Genomic DNA, 26,696 nt, shown 5'->3' on the forward strand with positions numbered 1-26,696 from the left:
AACCACTATTCTGGTATCTAACCCTGTAGGGAAGGTTTGCCTCTCCTTGAACTTTATGTAAATGGAACCACACGATATAATCTTTCATGTCTTTCTTTGGTTCCATATAATGTTTTTCTTTCATCCATGTTGTTGCACATATTACCAGGCCATTCTATTTTATTAATATACCATAATTTGTTCATCCATTTCCTTGTTGATGGACATTTGAATTATTTCTGATGTTTTGCTATAATGAATAAAGTTGCAATAAACATTCTTGTACAAGTATTACTTTTTGGATATATGTTTTTATCTTTCTTTGGAATAAATAAGTAGGAGTAAAATTGCTGGGTAAGATTTGTGTATGTCTAAATTTATTTTAAAAAAACACACAGTTTCTGGCCAGGAACGTGGCTCACACCTGTGATCTCAGCAGTTTGGGAGGCCAAGGTGGGTGGATCACTTGTCAAGAGTCTGAGACCAGCCTGGTCAACATGTGAAACTCTATCTCTACCAAAAGTATAAAAAATTAGCCGGAGTGGTGGCACACACCTGTAATCCCAGCTACTCGGGGGGCTGAGGTGGAGTCTCGTTCTATTGCCCAGGCTGGAGTGCAGTAGCTCAATCTTGGCTCACTGGAACCTCCATCTCCTGGATTCAAGTGATTCTTGTTCCTCAGCCTCCCAACTAGCTGGGACCACTGGTGCATGCCACCATGCCCAGCTAATTTTTGTATTTTTAGTAGAGACAGGGTTTCACCATATCGGTCAGGCTGGTCTCAAACTCCTGACCTCAGATGGTCCACCTGCCTTGGCCTCCCAAACTACTGGAATTACAAGCGTGAGCCACCATGCCCAGCTCTCTTTTTTATTTTCTAACAATGTCTTTAGATGAGCAAAACTTTTTAATTTTGATGAAGTACAGTTTATCTACTACTGAATAGTTTTTCATATTTGGTTTAAGAAATCTGAGGCTCATAGATCACAAAAATATTCTCCTATATTTTCTTCTAGAAAGTTTATAGTTTTATCTTTTACATTTAAGCCTGCAATCTACTTCAAGTAATTATTTGTGCTTAACGTGAGCAATGGGTCAAGGTTTTTTTTTTTATTCCATGTAGATTGCCCGTTAATCCAATACCATTTATTAAAAAGACTTTCCTTTTCCCTGTTGTCATAATCATTCATCAAAAATCATTTGAATGCCCCTATGTGGATCTATTTTCATTATTTCATCATTAAATAAGATATAAGCTTATTTAATATATATATTTTATGCACAGCACCATAACTTAGAATAGAAAAACTTAAAAATTGTCAAATAATCTCATGATATGCATATGTGCATATAATACATATTATATGCATAATATATATAAATAGATATATATTATATATTATAGGTTTTTCATAGATACCCTTTATCAGATTGAGGAATTTACCATCTTTATCATAACTGGATATTGAATTTTGTCAAATGTTTTTTCTGCATCTATTGAAATGACCATATTTCCCCCTTTGCTCTTGTTAATATGGAAAATTAATTTAATTTTTCAATGTTAAACGAATCTTGCATTCCTAAGATAGCTCCCACTTATCCATGATGTATTATCCTTTTTAAAAAATATTATTAGATTATGATTAGTAACATATTGAAAAACTTTGTATAGAGTGCTGTTATTTCTTTTAAATGTTTGTTATAGTACAAAGCAAAGCCATCTGGGCCAGGAGTTTCTCTTTTGTCTTTTTAAAATAGGAAAGTTTTTAGGTATATTTTCAGTTTTTCAGCAAATATGAGCTATTCAGATTGTCAATTCCTACATCTCAGTTGTAGAAAACTGTGTTTCTTCAGAATTTGCCCATTTTATCTATATTGAGCTACTTAGATTGTCAATTCCTTCATGTCAGTTGTAGAAAATTTTGTTTCTTCAGAATCTGCCCATTTTATCTATATTGTCAAATTTGTTGTCATAAATTTTTCATAATATTATTTTCATCTTTTTAATGCCTGTAGGATCTGTAGTGTATGTAAGTGATAGTCCGTCTTGCATTTTTAATATTGGCTTATTTGTGTTTTCTCTCTTTTGTGTGATCATTACTGCTAGGGATTATGAATTTTATTAGTCATTTCAAAGAACTAGCTTTTGGCTTTGTTGATTTTTGTCTATGGCTTGTGTTCCACCTTGTTGATTTTTACTCCTGTATTTATTATTTTTTTCTCCTACTTCATTTGTTTACTTTGCTCTTTTCTAACTTCTAAATTTATAAGCTTAAATCACTGACACTGAATTCACACTTTCCGTTTATATTATAAGCAGTTAAAGCTACGAATTTCTTAGTATGCCTTCAATCTTATTCTTCAAATTTTGATATTTTGTGTTTTCATTATCATTCCGGCCAAAGTATTTTCTAATGTCTTTCTGATTTCTTCTTTGACCTATAGGTGGTTTAGAAGTGTGTTGCCATTTCCAAACATTTGGGGATTTTCTAGATATATTTTTGTTGCTAGTTTTTATTTTAATGCTGTTATGATCAAAGAATGCAGCCTCCATCATTTCAGTTCTTCTAAACACATTGAGACTTTTGTTTTATGCTCCAGAATGTAGCCTACTTTGGTGGATTTCCCATGTGCACTTGAAAGGCTGTGCATTTTACAGCTGTTGGGTGTAGCATGCAAAACTTTCCTAAGCTTCCTCCTCACTGTTCTTTTCTAGGAATCTGTCATTGTCTCCCCAAAGTCAATGCTTTTGTTTGCATAGTATTTCCCCCTGATTTCAGTCAATTACATTATGTCTCCCACAGCACATCCTATATCTTCCTTCCCTCTAGGGTCACTCAGGCCTCCATTTGATGTACTAAGTGACGATAAATTTCAAGATGCTAAAGTAGTTCAGAGGCCATGCAATGATTGTCAAAAACAAAAAAACAAAAACTAAGATAACAACATAACAACATAGGCTTTCTGATCTCTTTTATTCTAGTCTTTATATGAAATTGTAGCGACTGCCGGGCGCGGTGGCTCACGCCTGTAATCCCAGCACTTTGGGAGGCCGAGGCGGGCGGATCACAAGGTCAGGAGATCGAGACCACGGTGAAACCCCGTCGCTACTAAAAATACAAAAAAATTAGCCGGGCGCGGTGGCGGGCGCCTGTACTCCCAGCTACTCAGGAGGCTGAGGCAGGAGAATGGCGTGAACCCGAGAAGCGGAGCTTGCAGTGAGCCGAGATCGCGCCACTGCACTCCAGCCTGGGCAACAGAGCAAGACTCCGTCTCAAAAAAAAAAAAAAAAAAAGAAATTGTAGCGACTAACTTAAGCATTTAATTATGGAGGAGGAGGGAGGGCAGCTGGACCAGATATTGTCATTGCATGTGTGAGAGCATCTGTAAATTTCCTGTAATGTCTCTCCTCTCTGACCCAGGTCACGACATGTATGGTACGTAAGATGATGACCTTTTTCTTGGCACACTGATTTTTTTGTATTTTTCAATAGCTAATATACATGTAGTTGAAAATATGCTTTATAAGAAAAATAACCTCCCTCTCTAACTCATGATTTACAGAAGCGATACATTTAAGTTTTTAAAATGAGTTTATTTAAAGCGAAAGACTAAGTACATGAAAATACAGAGGGTTCATTCATATGGCAATGACTATGGCACACAATTAGGAAGTTTAGGCAAACTTGTGTGATCATTGCTATATAGTCAATACTTACTAGTGTAATGCTGCAACCCAAACTTCACTGTCTTTAAATTATCCTAAGTTCAGATCTATCCTACTGGGATTTGAGAACAGACATAGAGAACATCACACAATTACCACAGTTCACCCAGGGAAAGCATTCCAATTGCACCTTAAACATTTAGTCGGCCTTGTTGCAAGAAAGACGTGCTCTCGGCTGTGAGATGGGATCTAGAGCAGCTCAACAGGAAATGCGTGGGAGAAAGAAGCACTGCGAGCCCCTTTATTGCCCATGCTTTCTTCCCTCCCCTGCATTCAGCACACAGAAGGATGCTCACCTTTTCCCATTCCCGGTCTTTGTTCAGCACAATCACCACCAGCCTGGGATGCACCTGGTAGCCTTCCTCAGTGAAGGATAAGTCTTTGCCATCCCATGTAACATTGACCATAAATCTACAAAGGGGAAGACAGAAAGACAAAATTTTAGGAAATAATTAGAGCAATCAAACAATTAAGTAGATGCCACCATTAATGGAATACTGAAAAATTATAAACTTACAAAGCTATATTCATCACAAGAAGCCTCTCTGTAGAAGTATTAATACCCGTGCAACCATTGCTAGTTGACCATGCTTTAGTAATTGACTGTAATTAACACGTGGAATGTAAGTTTTTTGTGCTGCCAGATCCATAGACCTATATTCAAATGATCTTCTTACAGGAAGATCTGAAAGCACATTCTATTATACTCTAACAAGCTTCCCTGAAGGAAGCTGCTTGCTCATAAACCACATGGCATTCAGTGTTGAAAAAATGACATTCCATTATTCATTATTTATTCAACTAATATATATTAAGCATTTGCTACATGCCAGGACTCAGCTAGTTGATTCAGGATAAATAAGAAAATGAACATGATTCCTACCCTCATGAAGTTTAGAGTCTAAGGGGGAGGATAGACATTAATTGATTGATCACAGATTTATGACAAATGCTACAAGGGAGAGGAGAGTACGCTATAAGAAAGTGAAATAGGGGTGAGGCAAGGCTGAGGAAGTGCAGCTTGATCTGAAGGATGAGTTGGCATTCATAGGCAAGAAAAGACACAAACCAGCAAAAGAGACAACACGTACAAAGACTCCGTGGTGTGCATACAAGGAACTGAATGCAGACCAGTGAGGCTGAAGCAGAGAAAGACAAGAAAATGTGAGATCAGGCGAGGCTGAGAAGATGAATAGGAACAGAAAGTGCAGGATTTTAGAGACTATGTTAAATGTCTGTCTTAAAACCATGGGAAGGTGCAGGCACGGTGGCTCCCATCTGTAATCCCAGCACTTTGGGAGGTTGAGGTAGGAGAATCACCTGAGGTCAGGAGTTCGAGACCAGCCTGACTAACATGGAGAAATCCCATCTCTACTAAAAATACAAAAAAATTAGCTGGGCATAGTGGTGTACACCTGTATTCCCAGTTACTCAGGAGGCCGAGGCAGGAGAATCGCTTGAACCCGGGAGGCAGAGGTCGCGGTGAGCTGAGATCCTGCCATTGCACTCCAGCCTGGGCAACAAGTGTGAAACTCCGTTTCAGAAAAACAAACAAACAAACAAACAAACAAACAAAAAACTATGGGAAGACATAGAAGCAAGGGTGACATCAAAGAGGTAACAGATCATGTTAGTTGAAGACTGTGTAGTGAACAGATTGGAGGGGAACCAGAGCAGGTACAGGGGGACTACTTATGCTATTCTTATAATCCAGGTCAAAGATAATGGTGGCTTTGACTCTGGTTGTGGCCAAAGAAGAGAAGAAGGAAGAGAAAAAGCAACAGCAAACAAGACTGAGTGGAGAGATATTTAGGAGGTATTTAGTGAAAGATTAGATGAGGGGAGGGGAGAAAGAGGCATCAAGGATGACTCCTAGAATCTACCTATGTAACATGTATAAACTTAACTTTTAGTCTAGGTGTTTTCATTGCAGGTAATGTCTGTCTGCCTTACAACATTTATACCCTCATCACTCCTCAAAGCCCCCTTGGCCTGTACTCAGGCTGAACTCAGGGAGCCAAGGCAGACTTCATCTCCCAGATTTCAGATGAGAGGTTTCCCAAGGGTTCCACTCTCCTTGCAGTTTGAGAAAAAGGTGATGTCATTAAAGACATCTGAGACAACATGGTGGTGGCCACTTAGCAGACACAAGATAAATATAATATGGTGGATTGAAGCATTCAAAGACTTTCCCAGAAAGATACTGTGTCTCTTGCTTCATATTCCATTAACATCCAGAGATGCTAAAAAGTTAAAAAAAAAAAAAAAAAAAGAAAGAAAGAAAAAAAGAAGAAGAAGAAAGAGGAAGGAGGAGGAAGCAGGAGAAGAAGAAAGAAGAAGAAGGAAGGAGAAGGAGAAGGAGAAGGAGAAGAAGGAGAAGGAGAAGAAGGAGGAGAAGAAGAAGAAGAGAACTAGGCTACAAGAAATTTCAAAAAGAGACAATGGCCTATTGGGTCACACGTACATCCCCGGACCAGCATGGTGCAGAAGAGACTGACGGTGGTGTTGTATGGGGGAGAATTTGGTTTCCAAGGACAAAGTGAAGAAATTAGGGAAAAGGAAAAGAGCAAATATTGTGTATTTATTCAGTAGACTATCTGGGTCATTGAAAATCATGTTTTTGAAGACAAATTGATAATACAGAGAAAACGCTTACTACTTAATGTTAAAGAAGCAGAAAAGAGAATAAAAACTGAGCTTATCTATGTCTAAAAGGGTTACAGGTATTTTTCATTTTCTTTTATGTATCTTTGCATTCTTCAAGTTCTCTGCAATCAAATACTTTAACAAACAGAAAACTAAAACACTGCTATTCTAGAAGGAACAAAGGATAATCACTATTCTATTTGGTTTATTTGGGGTATCTCTTATCATTTCCTAGAAAGGTTTTTTGTTGTTGTTGTCTGTGTTTTGTTTTGTTTTGAGATGGAGTCTCACTCTGTAGTCCAGACTGTAGTACACTGGTACAATCTCTGCTCACTGCAACCTCCACCTCCCAGGTTCAAGTGATTCTCCCGCCTCAGCCTCCCGAGTAGCTGGGGTTACAGGTGCCCACCACCACACCCAGCTAATTTTTGTATTTTTAGTAGAGACAGGGTTTCACCATGTTGGCCAGGCTGGTTCTGAATTCCTGACCTCAGGTGATCTGCCTGCCTCTGGCTCCCAAAGTGCTGGGATTACAGGCATGAGCCACCACGCCTGCCCGAAAGGTATTTTCTTGATTTAACAACTATTTACTGTATGCCTGGTATATAAGTCAGGGCTTATAGTAAGTCTTCCGGATACAGAAAAAAAACCAACACAGTATTTGTCTTCTCTCTTACCCACATTCTTATAATTCAATGGCATAGACACATAAACAATGACAGCACCTATAATGCCACTTATTCACTGATGGAGAGTAAATGTAAGAAGATGAAAGAACACAGACAAAAGGGTCCCTAACTCAACCTGGGGAATCTGGGGAGGGCTTCCCAGGGAATCTTAATGGGTGAAGGGGTTGAGGCAGGAGAACGCATTCTGGGCAGAGGGATCATCTTAAGTAAAGAGTCAGCAAAGGTAGTAACACAGGCTAGAGGAAGTAGGAAACGGCTTAGTAAAGCTGACGGTTATATTATGTGCAGTGGAATGAGTCTGCAGAGGATTCCTGAAGCCAGATCATAATGGACACACTGAAGGGTTTGGATTTGTTCAGAAGGTCACGGAGAGCCAGGAAAGATTTTAAGTAGAGGAGCGATACACTCAGATTTGCGGCCAATAGGGGCAGAAGTGAAAATGATTCTCTGCACTTGAGGGGACTTTAACATTTTTGTTCATGGCTTAAAAACCATTCATTATCTAAACAATTGAAACTTTTTATTCTCTCTTCCTTCTTCCCTTTGATGTTTCCTGGCCCGAGTTTGATGAACTAAATGAACATGGTCCAGATACACACAACTAGGGGTGCTCCACCTCACACTCCTTATTGAGACTCTAAAGAAGACATTTGCATGGACTGAGTGTTTAGTGGAGAACTGGAGTCAAATTCCTCATTATTAGCAGGCTTTCAAAGTAACTTATTGAGCCTAAGTTAAGCTGTTTTTATTTTTTAAGCTGACATTTTGGTTCTGTTTCCCATGGTTATTTTTAGCTCTGTCACATTGTCTGGCATACTGTGGGGGCTCAGTTAATGTCTGACAAATGAGTATATTGACAGATCATTACCAAAGGGACATCCACCCATCCATACATTCAACCATCTATATATCTATCCTTCCATCCATCTGTCAATGCAGTCATTCATCTATCCATCCATCATCAATACATTTACCTGTCCATTCATCTATCCATCCATCTATCAGTGCATTCATCCATCCACTCATTAATCCATCCATTCATCCATCTATCCATCAATACATTCATTAATATATTCATCTATTCTTCCATCCATTAGGCATGTTTGAGTACCTCCTATATATCACACCCTGTAGCAGAACTATGCTAGGAAAATGATACAAAAATGACCAAAAATACTTAATTTTTCAAGATTGGAGAGAGAGAGACACACAAAATAAATGTAACAAAGAATAGTAAGTGTAAAAATAGAGATTTTGACTAAGTTGTTGGAAAGCATAAGAGAAGGAGTGGCTGATTCTATGGTGATTCCATGACTGGAATAAGGAAACAAACTGGAAGGGATTTGGGTTGTGGTGAGAAGGAAGAGGAAGGAAAAGTTGAGCAGCTCTGGCTCATGCACATGGAGAAAATGCAAAGTCCAAGGCAGAGAATCCTGAAACACCATGACATGTTCAATGAGCTGCAGTCAGTTCAGAATGGCAGGGAAGTGGGGGGCAAGTGGGAAAGCAACTTGGGAGAGGAAGCTCGAGACAGACGCAGGAGTCAGGTAAGTAAGTACTATATAGACTGTACTATGGAGTTTAGACTTCATCATAGACAAATTTATTATTCACTATTTCCCTTTAGACTTTAATTGCAAGTTTGTAAGATGCAGATGGGCAAACAGATGAGGCTTTGTAGTAACCCAAGCAAGGAATAGAGACAACGGTCAAAGAAAGCAACAGTTGGAATGAAGAGATTGGACAGATAGGCAGGCAACTGCAATGGAATTTCAATACAAAAACAACTGACAAAGACCACCAGTGGCCTTGACCTCAGCTAGCAGAAGATAAGTTACCAGTCACTCTGTACCTGCTGCCCTAAGTTCATAATTAGGGTGACCAACTCACTGAGGTGTTTCTTATTGAGTACAATGAGATCTTAAGCCAGGTTTCAATTATCCAACACTTTGGGGTGAATGTAGTTCAGGTTGAGTCTACCTAGTGTCCCAAATGTGGGAAAAGTGAAAAATTTAGGAAATTATCAAGAAATTTGGAAATATCCAGTTTATTATCTGTTTGGAAATGCTGGATTAGGGAATAAATGCTTTGGTTTCGATATAGACACTTGGTCCTGGGGAGAGCCATTCACAAGGTTACATAACATGAACTGAATGTCACAGCAACTTTTTTGGGGGTTTTTTGTTTGTTTGTTTTTGCTTTTTGAAACGGGGTCTCACTCTGTCACCCAGGCTGGATGCAGCGGTGCAATCTCAGCTCACTGCAACCTCCGCCTCCCAGGTTCAAGCAATTCTCCTGCTTCAGCCTCCCAAGTAGCTGGGATTACAGGTACCTGCCACCACTTCCGGCTAATTCTCCTATTTTTAGTAGAGACAGGGTTGCACCATGTTGGCCAGGCTGGTCTCGAACTCCTGACCTCAAATGATCCACCTGCCTTAGCCTCCCAAAGTGCTGCAATTACAGGTGTGAGCCACCACGCCCAGCCAACACAGTGATTGTTTTAATCAAGAAGGTAGCAGACGCAGTTGAGCACCTTTCTTTGGATTTGCCAGTTTAATTTACTTAAAATCTCCTTCTTTAATTTCCCATCTCCATGTTCTCCACTTGTTCCCTTTTCTTCCATTTTGTAGTAAAATCAGATGGAATTAGCAGAGTGATTATTGAGACGCAAACAGTCTTCTTCAGATTATATGAAAATAACTATGCAGAAATCCTCATGCTTCAGATTTTTCTGTATTCCTTTAAGATTCAATATTCTGGGCAAATGACTCCATATACTTAATGTTAATATTGTCTTTCTTTTTCTATTAAAAGTCTTCAGTCCCTTGGGAGGGGGGAAAAACAACCTCTAACAGAAATTTCTGCTGAACAGTAATTTCATTATGAAGTTGGCAGGGAGCAAGTACCTATTACCTTCAATTCCCCCATCCAATTTCTAGAAAGGACAATCCATATTTCCATGGGCTTTCTTCCCATTTAAACTTGCTCCAGAGCAGAGTTATTTACCTAGGGAAATACCATTTTACACCACATTGATCAGTTCCCATTAACACCTGCTGAGCACTTGTATTAAACAGTAAAATATTATCATTGTTTTGCTTATCTCTACAAAATTGATCATAAAGCTTTAGTGGTCAGATAAAATGTCAGAAATTCTGACTGCTTCTAAGCCTCAAATTACAGCTTCAATATCTCCATCAAGAGCAATAAGTACATAGAAGCATGCTGGCAGATAGAGAAGGGGAAGACTCTAGTGATTTGCCAAGACCACTTCTGTGTTGTCAGTCACTGGTGGTAAAGTGCTAAGCTGTTTTTTATTGTCAATGACACAACACTAAATATATATATATATATATATATAAATATATATGTTTACATATTACATATATAAAATACATAAAATATGTACATATATATACACATTTCCTCTGGTATTTACAGTGTTAAGTGTATGACGTTGAAGTCCAGGTGAAATAAACATTTCTCTTCCCCTTGTGTTTTGTGCTCTATGAATGGTGATGCATGGTGATCAGAGATAACGCTGAAAAATAGGCAGGCAATATTTCCTATATTATGATTGAAAAGAAATGGGGCCAGAATTGTCCAATTCTCTCTAGGCCTACTATCACATTACATAGCCACCAACCACATGTAGCTATTGAGCATTTGAAATGTGGTTAGTCTGAATTGAAATGTGTCATCCATGTAAAACTACAAACAGAATTTTGAAGCCTGTATTTTTCAAGAGTAAAAGGTCTCATAAATAATTTTAGGTTGATTTCATGTTCATTTAGACATGTTGGGTTAAATAAAATATATTATTAAAATTAATTTTATCTGCCTCTCTTCACTTTTTTAATGGGCTACCAAAAAATTTAAGTTGCACGTGACTCGCATTTTATTCCTAATGGACAGCTGTTCTAGACTGTCTTTGTGCCTTTACTTTTGTTTTTAACTGGTAGACTGTAATCATGGAAGCAGGGACCTCATCTGCCTTGTTTAGTATTATATTTCTAGTGCTAAACAGGGTGTGTGGCACAAAGCTGGTGCTGAACTTGTGCAGAATGAATAAAAGAATAACTTGCTGCTTCTATGTTGTCAAGGTTTCATGACATCAAGGAAGGAGAAGAGGCTTTACAGTGAGACAGTACCTGGCACCTTGGGCGGCATATTTAAAATCTACTGAGCCTCCATTTCCTTTTTTTGCAAAAATGGATTAAGTTAAACCATATAAACTAGCCATGACAGTTTCATATGGTTTAACCTAACTTCATAGTTCACATAAAATGCCTAGCACAATGACTGGCATACAGCTATTAATAAACAGTAGTTACATTGATGCAAATTTTCCATGTAGTTTTCACTCTTTTTCCACCCTGTCATATTTTCTAACACCCTACTACAAATGCAATGCTTTTTAAAACCATGCTTCCCCTTGCCATTTAGTATACTCATTTCCAGAATCCCTCTGTCCTTGTGTGAACAGCCAACCATAATGGGCTGCATAAGTTTCTTTAACTATGACTTAAAATATCTCATTCCTCCAGATTTCTATTTTATCTCTTTCACCTTATAGTCAAAAGTCTCCTTTAACTTCCAAAATCGAATTATTTGAGATGTTCTCTAGATGTATTTATTATTCACTATTTTCCCTTAGACTTTAATTCTCTTACTGATTCACAAATGCCACCATAACCCATTTAGTGTTTCTCAATTTTTGGTTAATTTTCCATCTGCTTTGCCATTTCTGAAGTTCCCAGAGACATTTCCTGAATCACAGTGTCCCTTAAATGCCTCCTTGAACTGCTTGAGGTGTCACAGTTTCTTAGTCTGTCATTTAATTTACATGTTTTTGAAAACACAGTTGCCGTTTTCTTTAACCTCTTTTCAATTCTCAAGACACGTTCATTTTTAGAGGCTTTTTTTCTTTCTCTTACAAGCATTCTCCTGGTGTTTGCAAATCCCTTCAACTTTGATGTCTGTCTTAGTGCTTTCTCATCTTCCATTAACTACTCCCTCATGGGCACAAATGCATCCTCATCCCTCTTTAGTACAACTTCACTCTACTTTTGCCAGTTTTCAATTCCCAACTCATTCACCTCCTCGTTCTCTTCTTCCTCTGAACATCTTTGTGCTGTCTTTCGATGGCAGCACCTTTCTCTTTGCTCTGGTGCTCAATTTCATATACAGTACTCATTGGTGGTTTCCGGTTCCCCATGAACAATTAAAAAGGCTTGACAGCAGAGCCAAGACTTAAATGTCAAGGCAGAGAAGACCAGGTGCAGTGGCTCACTCCTATAATCCCAGCACTTTGGGAGGCCGAGGCAGGTGGATCACCTGAGGTCAGGAGTTTGAGACCAGCCTGGCCAACATGGTGAAACTCCATCTCTACTAAAAATACCAAAAATTAGCCGGGCGTAGTGGTGGGCATCTATAATCCCCACTACTCACGTAGCTGAGACAGGAAAATCGCTTGAACCCAGGAGGTGGAGGTTGTGGTGAGCAGAGATTGTGCCATTGCACTCCAGCCTGGGCAACCAGAGCGAAACTCTTGTCTCAAAAAAAAAAAAAAAAAAGTCAAGGGAGAAAAATAATAACTCCAACACAGAGATACACTAAAACAGGCTCAGAAACCACAGCATAAAGAAACAGAAAAAAGAAAGGGATTTTTATAAGGAGAAAAGTATTGTTTACTCTTTAACACAAATTCTATTGTGGCCAATTAAAAAAATAATGCTAGTTGTACTAGCTGAGCAATACTGAATTTTAATGATTTTAGGACAGAAAATAAAAATCTCGATAAGGGCAGGGGTCTTTGTTCTGATCACTACAACTCTAAAACACCTAGAAGAGGGTGTGTCCTGACTTTTAAGCCGCATCTTAAAAGTACCTGTGAAATAAATGAACAAATGAATGAGCAGACATAGGTCTCTAGGATCCTGCACACTAAATATTCGATTCTGGTGCAACAACTGCCAAGAGGCAATATTGCAAGAATTGGAGAGCCTGAGTTAGAATTCAGTTTTGTGGCTTTCAACCTCAGGCAAGTATCCTCAGTTCTGAGAGTCAGATTTGTTTCCTTTTCTGTAAAAGTGAGGTCATAACAGCCATGTCACTGGGTAATTATAGGGATCACATTAAATGATGTCTAATGAGATACAGAACATGATAACGGCCAGCAGAGTGCTTGGCACATTATGGGTGTCTGCTAAACGATAGTAGGGGTAGCAGTAGTTGTCATGGTTTCACATAATTGTCGTCTTCCTCCTAAAATTTTGGGTCAAAAACTTTCTTTTAAATGCTGGAGAATCATTTTGGCTTCTAATTCCAGTCCTGCAAGGGAGGCAACGAGAGCTCATCTAGGCCCTAACACAAGGAGAGAGGAGGAGCTCATCTGACAGTTCAGAGCTCACAGCATCCCCTGGACTGGGCTTACTGGTGGGTGAAGCTTCTATGGTACAAAGGCTGTAATCCATGTGCCAGCCTGGGCTTCCAACTCTATTAAGGGAGCACACCTGAGTCAACGGTGACTCGTTAAGTACAGGACCCTACATGCTGTCTTTTGTAATACAACCTCGATGTCTAAAACTTGAGTTAAGTTAGGACAAAGCTCTTTCCTGTAAATATGGCTCTCCTCCTCCCAACTCCAGACAGCATACCTGAACCTTTGACACAGCTGGCCAAAGATTTCAACTAGGAGCAGGGCGTATAGAGTAGGGTCTAAGATGCATGTCCTAATTCTACTTTATTGGGAGTTATTGGAACTCTGAATGACCATTAATAAAGTGGTTCTTCAAATCGCAGGCTGCTCTTTTTCCCTCTATTTGGAGTTTTCTCAGGAACCTGGGATGAGGAATCTGGAAATTCTGGGTAGTATTTATATTACCAGAACTGTTAAAATAGCACCAAAGATGTCACCATTACCCTCTCATGACTATGGCTCACCTAACCACTTTGAACTGGCTGGCACAAGAGCCAGTGGAACCAGCTCACATAATGAGCTTCTAATCCAAAACAGCAGAAAAAAATGTATGTAGCATGACCAGCATTTCCAAGCTCACTCAATCACCTGTGCCTATGCTGCCAAATTATTCAAGATCTCAAAGGGACAGATGTGCATGCATGTTGCTCTTCCTACCAAAAACTATATAATGAGATGATATAGATCAATTGACATTCAATTCCAGGTGTGATTTTTATTCTAGAATTTCTGGATATTTGCATACTGGAATATAGAACTCATAAAAGCAGAGATTTTGCCTGGTTTTTCTTTCCCCTGCTTTTTCTCCCTTGAAGAACCTAGAATAGTACCTGGTATAGAGTAGAGGCTCAATGCAAACTCATGGAACGAACGAAAGTCTCAGCTCTCTTTTTGTTTTCTTTTGTTTTTGCTTTTGATGATGAGCCCTACTTTGTCTCTCTGTCCAGTGGGTGTCTACCTGTGCTCTGTGAATTACTACTAGACATCCAGTGAGGTAACTCAAAGGCAGAGAGGAAAGGTTGGGTGTGATATGCCAATGGGACTCTAACACTCCTAACTCCACTTACATTGTTAATATGTTATTCTTTTCTATATGGTATTATTTGGCGAAAATATATCTTTTATTTATTTATTTATTTTTGAGACAGAGTCTTGTCTTCACCCCGGCTGGAGTGCAATGGTGTGACCTCAGCTCAATGCAACCTCCGCATCCCGGGTTCAAGTGATTCTCATGCCTCAGCCTCCCGAGTAGCTGAGATTACAAGTGTGCACCACCACGCCTGGCTATTGTATTTTTAGTACAGAAGGGGTTGGTCAGGCTGGTCTCAAACTCCAGACCTCAAATGCTCCATCTGCCTCAGCTTCCCAAAGTGCTGGGATTATAGGCATGAGCCACCACATCCCATGCCTGACCAGGGAAAATATCTTTATATTAATCAATTAAACAAATAAACTAGAAAACAATTAAGATATTTGCTCATCCATGCTACTACAAAAGAAGAACTCTGGTTTTCAAATCAGGAGACCTAGAATCTTGTTCTTTCTCCCTGAATATGTGAGTAAGAGCGAACACTTAAGGATAAGGGACTAAAATGTATTTAGCCTCTAATATGTGTTGAATGGTGTGCCAGATACTTCCCATATGTTACCTGAATTCTCACCCTAAGAACTAAGTGCAGATTTTCTCATTTTACAGAGAGAAAACAGAGGTGGGTTTTATAATGGTGTGAAAAGCTATATGGGGTGTCAAGAGACTTCTGGTTGTTCATCAATATCCTCTCTTTTCTTCTGCCTTAGTAACAGAAATTCTATTTTTAGAGGGGCACAGAACCTCCAATAATAAAGCTTACATTTTCAGCTTCCCTAGCAGCTAGTCATGACCCTATGACAATGTTCTGGACAATAGGAAGAGAGAAGATATGATATGTATAACTTATAAGAAGTACTGTAAAAGGGGGAGGTGAGCCCGTCTTTGCTCCTTCCTCCTTCCTTCTAGTTGCGACGCAGATATGATGGCTGGAGCAGTAGCAGCCATCTTGAATTATGATGTGGAAGCCACTGGCTGAGGGTGGCAGAGCCACAAGGTAGAAAGAGCCTGGGTCCCTGACACTGTGGAATACCACACCAGCCCTAGACAACCTTTGCACAAGAAAGAATTCAGTGCCTATCTTCTTTAAGCTACTTTTATGTTTTAGAATTTTTGTCATTAAAAAAATAATAATTTTAGTTGGTTTAAGCAGTCAACTGGTTATTTGAACCAAAATCTTTTGGATTTCAAAGCCTTTGAATTAAGGTGCACCAGCACTCATTTAACCTCCCTACACCTCGGTTGCCTTCTCTGATAAATGGGGCAGTGGTACCACACACTTCTTTATTTTTCCAACTCTGCAATATTTAATTTTATCTCCTTATCTTCCCCCACCCCTGTGAATACACAATGCATTTGGGCCTAACCCCATCTCTTAGTATATGCTGTTCCTCCCACCCAGAATGCCTTTCTGCCTCATGTTCTTCAGTCTAAACCCAGTACTTGTTTTTAACAAGGCTGATTTCAAGCTGTTTCTTCGTTGTGGGGTTTCCTAATAATCTTTCCTTCTCTTGGTTCTGTTTTGTTCTGTTTTGTTTTGTTTTTGCGGGGGTGGGGGCGGGGTGGGGGCAGGGTGGGAGGGGGGATGGGCGATGGAGTCTCACTATGTTGCCCAGGCTGGAGTGCAGTGGTGCGATCTGAGCTCACTGCAACCTCTGCTTCCTGGATTCAAGCAATTCTCCTGTCTCAGCTTCCCCCAGTAGCTGGGACTACAGTCGCATGCCACCAAGCCCAGCTGATTTTTTGTATTTTTAGTAGAGACCGGGCTTCACTGTGTTAGCCAGGATGGTCTCAATCTCCTGACCTCATGATCTGCCCACCTCGGCCTCCCAAAGTGCTGGATTACAGGCATGAGCCACCGTGCCCGGCCTCTCTCGGATTTTTTAATCCATTCCTCATGCAACAGCACTTAGCAGTACATTGTCTCCTGCTAGTCTCTGAGGATTCCACATTCACACATTTGGTCCCACTAGGAGCAAAGGTCAGATCTTCCTTTCTGTTATTTATGTTTATCCAGCAGAACTGCCATTGAGCACAGCATGTTCACCATTTATTGACTTGATTCAAAAAGGGATACCTTAATCTCCACCTCGGGACCACCTTTTTCCCTACTTGACACTAAACACAAGGAAGGCTGAGGAAGGACAATAAGCCAGGCCACAAATCTTTGTCCATATTATTTTTCTGCAGCTATAATTCCTGTTCATTCCCTGCATCAGGCTTATTGGCCACCCCTCATGATCATCGCAAATAATACCTCCTCCACAAAGTATTACCTGACTCCTTCAAGTTAGATGCATCCTCTTCCACTCTCAACCCCTGTTCTTCATGTGACACACACCTCTTAGAGGGCACCTTCTTTATTTATGTTAGTCCCAACCACTCAGGACTAATTTTAAAAAGACACCTCTTTCTGAACACCCTTTACTACCATTTGCCAGAACAACTGTCAAAATAAAACACAAATCTTTGATGAAGCTGGTATGAAGGCTGCCCCTGGACTTGTGTAATTCAGAGCCTCAACAATGTTATCACCTCTCCCAGACTGTCAACTCCCTGAGGATAAGAATTCATAACCCAGTACCTTGAACTCTGGGAACACTGAATTGCAGAGAAGAGTGGATTTAGAGACAGGCAAACTGAAGTTGAGTTTTAAATCCACAATTGTTGGTGTTTATACCCTTAAGGAAATCAAGTTATTTGAGAGTCAGCTCACTTCTGTGTCAGTGGGGGTAAGGCCACTGTTTTCACCAGTTCAGGCTGCTATAACAAACTACCATAGTGTGGGTGGCTTAACTAACAAATATTTGCATCTCACAGTTCTGGAGGCTGGAAAGTTCAAGATCAAGGCACCAGCAGATTTGGTGAAAGCCCTCTTGCCTATTTATAGAAGACTGTCTTCCTAAAGTGTACTCACATGGTGGAGAGAGATCTATCTCGTGTCTCTTCCTCTTTTTCTTTTTCTTTTCTTTTCTTTTTGAGACAGAGTCATGCTCTGTCACCCAGGCTGGAGTGCGGCAACGTGATCTCAGCTTACTGCAACCTCCACCTCCCGGGTTCAAGAGATTCTCATGTCTCAGCCTCCCCACCAGCTGGAATTACCAGTGTGCATCACCAAGCCCAGCTAATTTTTTGCATTATTAATGAAGACAGGGTTTTGCTATGTTGGCCAGGCTGTTCTCAGTCTCCTGGCCTCAAGTGATCTGTCCACCTCGGCCTCCCAAAGTGCTGAGATTACAGGGGTGAGCCACTGTACCTGGCTCTTCCTCTTTTTATAAGGGCACTATTTCCATTGCAAGGGACCCACCCTCATGACATCATCTAACCCTAATTACCTCCCCAAGGCCCCACCTCCAGATACTATCACATTGAGGATTAGGGTTTCAACATAAACTTTCAATCCATAACAACTACACAGCATTGTTGTGAAGTTTCATGGTGGCATCATGAGAGTTAGAAGGGGGCCTATGATAAGCACATTTTTTAAATTGACATCCAGTAGTACATTGTTTTTGATTGACATCCAGTAGTAGTGTGACCAACCATCCCAGTTGTCCCAGCACTGAGGTGTTTCCTGTGGCGTAAAAATTTCAGTGCTAAAACCAAAACCATAAATTATGGACCACAAATTAAGAGTTTGATCCACTAAGAAATATACCAAAAGGACATCTATAGAAAGGTTTCAACTCTTAGTAAACACATCAATTCAATAAACATTAATTGAACATCTACTTTATGCTAGCAAAGTATAGGAAATAAAGTGGTAAGTAAAAATTGTGTTGTCCTTTCTCTGCAATAATTTAGAGTTTAAGGGAAAGGCAGATCCTATGCAAATAATTACAATAAATTGCAATACATCTGCAGCTAACATTCCTGTTGCTGTAAGAACATTAGGAGGGGGATCTGGCCCATCAGTATACTGGTTAATCTTCCATTACTCCATTTCTACTTGCTTTTCTTCAGGGCAAACACCAAGTTGATTTATCAGAAAGAATACAAATCTCTCATGCTTTTCAGGACTGGGCAGATAACATCAATGAGTAAAATGAGCCAGGTGCAAGATGATAACAGTGGTGAAAATCTTAGCTAAAGGCATTCAAATTCATTTAAATGTAAATGAAATAAAACCGATCTACTGGCTGCTCATTTGGACTGTCTGTTCTAAATGAACTGAAAAATATTCATGTTCCTTCCTCTAGCAAAAACCTAGGCTTCCTTCTATACTAGTACAGTTCATAGGACTACATCCCTTCTGGGGTGGAGGGATGTGCCTATGGACATACAATAAGCCCCAATCTTTGAAAAAGTCCTCCCTTATGTGTACCTGAACACTTATTTGTTTCCCTGGTCATAAAAATATATACAAGGGGGAGAGGTGCACCTGTCCCATGGTGGATCAATTAGATTCTCTCTCCTAGGAATTTGAAACTTGATAGGTAAGACACAAAGACCACGAATTGTTGACTCAAAACCAATGTAATAGTGACTCTTTTTCATCAAGAATGTTGCCTCATTATGACCTTTCCAAAGATTAGCTGCTCAACTTATACTTTGATTTGTAAAAGGCCTAATAAAGCCCCCAAGCAATATTTTATATTGTTTCTCCTTCATTACCTCCTTTTAATTAAATTAAGCTAATCAGGGTTTATTTCTGTTGCTTGCTACCAAAATGTCTTTCACTTTGCTCCTACCTGGACTATAACATCTGTACTGCTATCCAGATTCCTACATTTCATCCTCCACACTCATATCAAGCCCAATTGCCAGATGAATGTTCCCACACCTCAGCTCTGATCATGTGCCACCCTTCTCAAAACCCTGAAATGGATCCCTATTGTCCAAAAATAAAATCCGTGCTCCTCGGCCAACTTTAATTTTTCCAACCTTCCATCCTAAAACTGTTCTTAACAGTATCCTGCACTGGAGCAAACCCAAACCACTCATGGTATCCCAGTAAAGTCTTGTGATTTTCCACTTCTTAGCTTTTGTTCCTACACCTTCCTCCACTGGAAATGCAATCATAGCTGTTGTTTCTGGTTACTTTCATTTTCTGATAACAGATCTTCCTCCACGAAACCTGAAGGGCATCTCTGGCCACAGAGATTGGTTCAGGGATTGGCACATGACTCAATCTCAACAATCACATTTCTTCTCTGGGAATTTTTTATTGCAACTAGAAGGGACCACTGTCTTTCTGGACTTAAAAAGATACAGTGCTAAAAGTATGTGAGTCAATACTTAGTTTACATGAGTTCATTCCCTATCTTCCAGAGGCAAACAACACACCTTAACAGGGAGAAATATGGGAAGCAGAGGGAGACCTGAAGACACCATTCGAGCCCGGATCTAGACACGCAAGATAACAAGTCCATCCTTTCTAGATGAATGAACCAATAAATCATTTTGCACTTTTTTGTGTGCCTAAGTTAATAAGAATTTATTTTTTCTCAGTGAAAATCACAAAGTTTTATTTTTCTTTTTTTTTTTTCAAGGTAGGGTCTTGCTGTGTTGCCCGGGCTGGAGTGCAGTGGCACAATCACAGCTCACTGTAGCTGCAACCTCTGGGGCTCAAGTGATCCTCCCACCTCAGCCACCTTAGTAGCTGGGTAATTTATGTATTTCTTGTAGAGAGGGTTTCACCACATTGCTCAGGTTGGTCATGAACTCTTAGACTCAAGCAATCTGCCTACCTTGGCCTCCCAAAGTGCTGGGATTACAGGCATGACTCACCATGCCCGACCACAAAAGTCTTGTTTTTCTATTCAGCCATTGAAGGACATTTAGGTGTTTTACAGTTTGGGGCAATTATGGAAAGAGGTTATAAACATTTGTGCACAGGTTTTTGTGTGACCATAGGTTAAATACCTAAGAGTGAGATCATTGTATGGATATACAATGAAATACAATATGGGAATACAAACAATGAATTATAGAAACACAGAACAACTTGAATGAATTGCAGAGGCATTCTACTGATTGACAGAAGTGATCCTCAGAAGGTTACGCACTGTGTGATTCTCTTATATGACATTCTCAGAAAGCCAAAACTACAGACACAGACAGTGATTGTGTGGCTAGAGCAGAAAGTGTGCCTGTAAGTACATACGTAAGGGATTTTGGGGGGTGGGGTGATGGAACGGCTCTGAATCCTGATTGTGGTCATGATTTATATGAATCTATCTGTGTGCTAAGAATCATACAGTCACTCCTCCAACAGTCAATTTTACTAGATATTATTTTTTAAAATAAAATTTTAAATTTTCATTAAAAAATTAAAAAGCAAAATCACAAGTCTCAATTAAATACAAAGATCTGTCTCGCCTAAATATTCACATGTTCAAATCCTCCAAAACTGAGCAGAGAGTCCACCTTTTCCCAAAAGGCTCACTGAACTTCCAGCCTCCACTCCCTCCTCAAAACTCCCATCACTTCCTCTGCATCTCCATTTCCACCTTAGAATTTTTCAAACACATACATTGTCTTCTTTGCTGGAGGGGAAGCTCCCGGGGAACAGGGATCGTGTCTGAGCCCTTGCTGCATGCCCTCACCCCTGCACAGTGTCTGGCATATGGTAGGTGGTCAGTGACCATTTGCAGAACAAACAGGAGCAGATTTTCATCTGGCCGGAGCTGGAGTCCTGGGCAGCGTGGAGAATGTCCTGGTGTGCTGGATGACACATGAGAACCATCAGGATAGAGCTAACTGTATTCTGGCCTAAATAGAGGTCTGAATGCAGCCGGGTCTCATAATGAAACTTGACAGCACTGTCTACATTAGCAGTAACAACATTTCACACTCCGACGTGGATTTCTGGTGTGGAAATGTGTCCCCTAAAAGACTAAGCTCTGCAAGTCCCAATCGCTGCCCTAATATTCATATCTTCATCCATAATTGCAAGGTCACCTTCTTGGTGGGAGAAGAGAATGATGTGTTTACCATCTAAACAGCAAAAGAAGAACTGCTAGGTGGAGGAGGAGTTTGTTTTTTTCTTTTGTTTTGTTTTGTTTTGACTATAGTCCTTCTTCCAGTTTGTTTTTCAAGTAGCTATAAAGGGTTAATTTTACAATTACAGAGCAATAATTGTGGGGAGAGTAGGAGGAAGAGAAAGAGGGAACAAAGGAGGGGAAAGAGGAAAAGAAGTTAAAGAGAAGAAAACCCCAGGGGAAGAAGAAGAAGAAAGACCAACAGGGGAGTAAAGGAGAAGCGTGGGAAAAGGAAAAGGGCTGTTTTCTTACACTTGATAATGCAACAAAATGGAGCTTGAAGCCCAGCAGAGCCCTTCAGGAAAGCTGGCCAGGGCTGTGTGGGAGGAGATCCTCACGTCAGTATTATCAGAGCAAGAGAGAGTGGCAAGATGGATTGCGTCCAGAGCTGGGCAAGCAGCAAACAGGAAGGGAGCAGTGAGGGGAGGCACCACACAGTGGCCTGGCACCAGGCCCTCCCTGGTGACATTGGGAAAGTAGGTCAGTTTCAGAGCTGGCTGGGGGATGAATGGTCAGCCAGCAGCAAGCGGTGGGAATTAAGGATGCTGAGTGAGAGGTTGACTTGAGCATGGGATCTGGGAGATGGGGAGTGTTCTTAGTCTGTTTTTCACACTGCTGATAAAGACATACCCGAAACTGGGAAGAAAAAGAGGTTTAATGGACTTACAGTTCCATGTGGCTGGGGAGGCCTCACAATCATGGCGGAAGGCAAGGAGGACCAAGTCACGTCTTACATGGAAGGCAGCAGGCAAAAAGAGAGTTTGTGCAGGAAAACACCCCCTTTTTAAAACCATCAGCTCTCAGGAGACTTATTCACTATCACAAGAAAAGCATGGGAAAGACCCGCCCCCATGATTCAATTACCTCTCATCGGGTCCTTCCCACAACATGTGGGAATTCAAGATGAGATATGGGTGGGGACAATGCCAAACCATATCAGGGAGCTTCCCTAGCACAACAGAAAGAATGAAAGCCAACCCTAGGTCATACTGTCCAGTAGATCTTTCTAGCACAATGGCAATATGTCTGTCACATCCAGTATGACAGCCACTAGTTACCTGTTACCACTGAGCGACTGAAATGTGGATAGTGTGATGAGGATATGAATTTTCCATTTTATTTAATTTTACTTAATTTCCATTTAAATAGCCACATATGGCTAGTGGCTGGGTGTCATATCAGATAGCTTAAGTACAGAGAAAAGAGCTGTGTGGATCACATTCAAGGAAAAATTGATTGTCAAGAAGAACCCAAAAGGCTGTTTTCTGAAATGTCTTAAGTGTATTTGAGCTGGTACACAAATGCATTTAGATGGCACATGGGCGAACTTTATTCTTAGAATGAGATTTTATTATTTTCATGTATATTGGAAAAATGGAACTACCATCTCAAATTCACTGTTTCATATATATCATTGCTTAAGAAGAGGCTATGGTGAATTTTATGTCTCTAAAAGATTAGGTCAATGTAGGTAAAAAGTACTATGTTAACAATATCACAGAGGGTTTACAGATACAACAAAAAGTAATAAACATATTTCATGTAAATGGAATCATACACTATGTGGCCTTCTGTGCCTGGCCTCTTTCATATAGCCTAATGTTTTCAAGATTCATCAATGTTGGAAAATGTATTTCATTCCTATATGGTTCATATTCTATAGTATGGATAAACCACATTAAGTTCATCCATCAAATGTCTGTTGATGGACATCTAGGTTTATACTTTGGGTTAATGTGTATAGTGCTTCTAGGAACATTCAAGTACAAGTTTTTATTTGAATATCTATTTTTAATTTGGGGAGGTATCTAACTAGAAGTGGAATCCTTTGGGGGTAGGGTAATGAGGTGGTTCTGGAACTAGATAGTGGTGATGGTTGTACAACATTGTGAATGCGCTTAATGCCACTGAATTATATAGTTCAAAATTGTTAAAATGCCAAAATTTTTGATATGTGTATTTTTCCACAACAAAGAATCATTTCAAATGAAAGTAACAAAGAAAGTAAGCAGATGACTGAATAGAATTGAGCTAATTTGGAGGATACAATAAGTAGTTTAAAAGTAGTCATATCTGAGATACGAGATTTAAACTCATATTTGAGTCTCACATGAGGTCTCAGAGTTTTTTGTTTTTTGTTTTTTTTGAGATGGGGTCATCCTGTTGTCCAGGCTGGAGTGCAGTGGTGCGATCTCGGCTCACTGCAACCTCTGCCTCCCAGGTTCAAGCGATTCTCCTGCCTCAGCCTCCCGAGTAACTTGGACAACAGGCACCCACCACCACACCCAGCTAATTTTTGTATTTTTAGTAGAAACAGGGCTTCACCTAGTTGGCCGGGCTGGCCTAGATCTCCTGACCTCAGACGATCTGCCCGCCTTGGTCTCCCAAAGTGCTGGGATTACAGGCGTGAGCCACCGCACCCAGCTTCAGAGTTCTTTTGATTCAACCTTCTGCCCCTGAATCATTTCTACAATACCTCTCGCAGATAGGTGGGCCTATATTTCTGCTTGTCTGCTTCCATGGAGTAAAGACCTCAGTACCTCTCCGAAACAATCAATATCATTGCTGTATAGATACACATTTTAGAAAGGTCTTCTTCACTTTAACTAAAAAAAAAAAAATTCATCTGTAGTTTTCACAGTTTATCCTACAGTCCCCAGAGTTATCCAAAATAATGTATTCCTACTATGTGCCTGGCTAACTGCACGGGAGCTAACAACAGCCTTAACAGAAGAGTGACAGCAAAGAGTTAGTGGAGGTCAGCCATGTAGAGAAGAATCCAAAATGACCATAAGCTGGGTGTGGTGGCTCACACCTGTAATCACAGCATTCTGGGAGGCCAAGGTGGGAGGATCACTTGAGGCCAGGAGTTTGACACCAGCTTGGGTAACATAGAGAGACCCTCATCTCTAAAATAAACAAACAAAATGGTCAAAAAATGAATGAAAGGAACAGTGAAACACAGTGATTATGTGCAGTAGCTCTGGAGTCAGAAAACCTTACGTTTATATGCTAACTCAGCTAATTCCTAGTGTTAGCGATCTTGGGCAACTTATTTAACAATCCCTAGCCTGTTTCTTGATCAATAAAATGGGCATAATCATAGCAGCCATGCCATAGGTTTGTCATGAGTATAAAATGAGAATTCATCGAGAGTCCTGAGCACCATCCCAATGCCTGTGTTTCTTAGGTGCTTAAATATGCCAGTGGCTGTCATTAATATTAGCCCATGAATTTTAACAATGCCCTCCAACTTAGGAACAAGGAAGTGTATTTGGAAAGACATAGCTCTACAAAGGTCTCCTAACCTGTGATGGCCATTTACCCATCGTGTAACAGGGAGAAGCACATCATTATAATGTCTAGACAATTTTAAATAATTCTACGGAATAAGACCTGAGTATAAAGGTTCAGTGAACACTTCTATACTTTTGGGAAGTGTCTATGACTTACTCAAGTGATGATTCCACCCTTAGTCAAGCTGAAAATCAGCCCCTAAAGGGTGAGAGGCATTAGGTATTGTGCTTAACAGCATGACTGGGCAAGCTATTCTCTCTGCATCTTAGTTCAAGATCTTGTAAAATGGGGTTAGTAACCCTACTTCACAGTGTTGGTGGGAGGATTAAATGAGTTAGTACCTATAATGTGCTGACATACTGTGAGCATAAAATACATGTTAACTATGATGAGGATGATGGTGATGGTGATGATGATGGTGATGGTGGTGATGATGGTGATGGTGATGAGGGTGATGATGATGAGGATGATGGTGATGATGATGGTGATGGTGATGATGAGGATGATGGTGATGGTGATGAGGATGATGGTGATGGTGATGATGAGGATGATGGTGATGATGATGGTGATAATGAGGATGATGGTGATGGTGATGATGAGGATGATGGTGATGGTGATGATGATGGTGATAATGAGGATGATGGTGATGTTGATGATGAGGATGGTGATGGTGATGATGAAAATGATGGTGATGGTGACGATGATGGTGATGATGAGGATGATGGTAATGGTGATGATGATGATGATGGTGATGGTGATGGTGATGATGAGGATGATGGTGACGATGATGGTGATGGTGATGATGAGGATGATGGTGATGAGGATGATGGTGATGGTGATGATGAGGATGATGGTGATGATGAGAGTGATGATGATGATGAGGATGATGGTGATGGTGATGATGAGGACGATGGTGATGATGATGATGGTGATGGTGATGATGAGGATGATGGTGATGGTGATGATAATGGTGATGGTGATGATGATGGTGATAGTGATGGTGGTGATGGTGATGATGATGATGGTGATGGTGATGGTAATGATGATGATAATGGAAAAGAAGAAGGAAGAGGAAGAATAGGGGAAAAAGAGGAAGAAGTGGTAGAAGATGCTGGTAATGATGGCAATGATGATAGATAATGACGTTGGTGATGGTGTGATGTTGATAGCAATGGTGATAGTAATAGTGATGATGAAGATGATGCTATAAATGGTGATGGCGATTATATGATGTTGTTGATGATGATGATGATGATGATGATGATGATGATACCAATGTTGGTATCATTTTGTCTCTGCCCTTTCCAGAACCATGGTTCCAGAAACACCATTTCCAGAACTCAGTCCCTGATGAAATGCATATGAAAGCTTTATCAAGCTGCAAAAGGAATAATGAGAAGACAAAGCACTCTTCTCACAATTCAGAGTAAGCCAGGGTGGGGGGTACTACAAAGAAGTGGTTAAGAACAGAAGCTTTGGATTTAGAGCCCTTGCTTTGTATCTCAGTATTGCTAGTTATGAGTCTGCCTCTTTGAGTTAATCGTGCCACCTGTCTGAGATTCATGTTTAAAATCTGCATAATGGGGATAATAAAAATACTCACATGGAGTATCTCTGATTACTAAAAGGGCAATATGCACAAAACACTTTGTGCAGAGCCTGGAACACAGTAACTGAAGAATAAACATCAGTTATCACTGCTATTAACGGGCACAATTAAAGGTGAAATGATCTGAGCCAAGGAACAAATGCTATTGAATTTCATATCTAAAAGGCATAATAGCTGTGCTGTTCAGCAAAAGTGGAT

At 40.2% G+C, this 26,696-nt stretch overlaps 1 protein-coding gene across 2 annotated transcripts in view; it reads right to left on the minus strand.

Moving 5' to 3' along the window:
- Window positions 1-26,696, minus strand: part of GRIN2A (glutamate ionotropic receptor NMDA type subunit 2A) — a 431,623-nt gene that overhangs the window by 134,270 nt on the left and 270,657 nt on the right. For both annotated transcript variants that reach the window (XM_005591232.5, XM_005591230.5), the window contains exon 5: window positions 4,003-4,117. In XM_005591232.5, the coding sequence (XP_005591289.1) occupies window positions 4,003-4,117 (115 nt within the window). The remainder of the gene's footprint in view (window positions 1-4,002; window positions 4,118-26,696) is intronic.

The sequence above is a fragment of the Macaca fascicularis genome, chromosome 20 (genome assembly GCF_037993035.2).
Source record: "Macaca fascicularis isolate 582-1 chromosome 20, T2T-MFA8v1.1".
In the NCBI taxonomy this organism is placed as follows: Eukaryota; Metazoa; Chordata; class Mammalia; order Primates; family Cercopithecidae; genus Macaca; species Macaca fascicularis.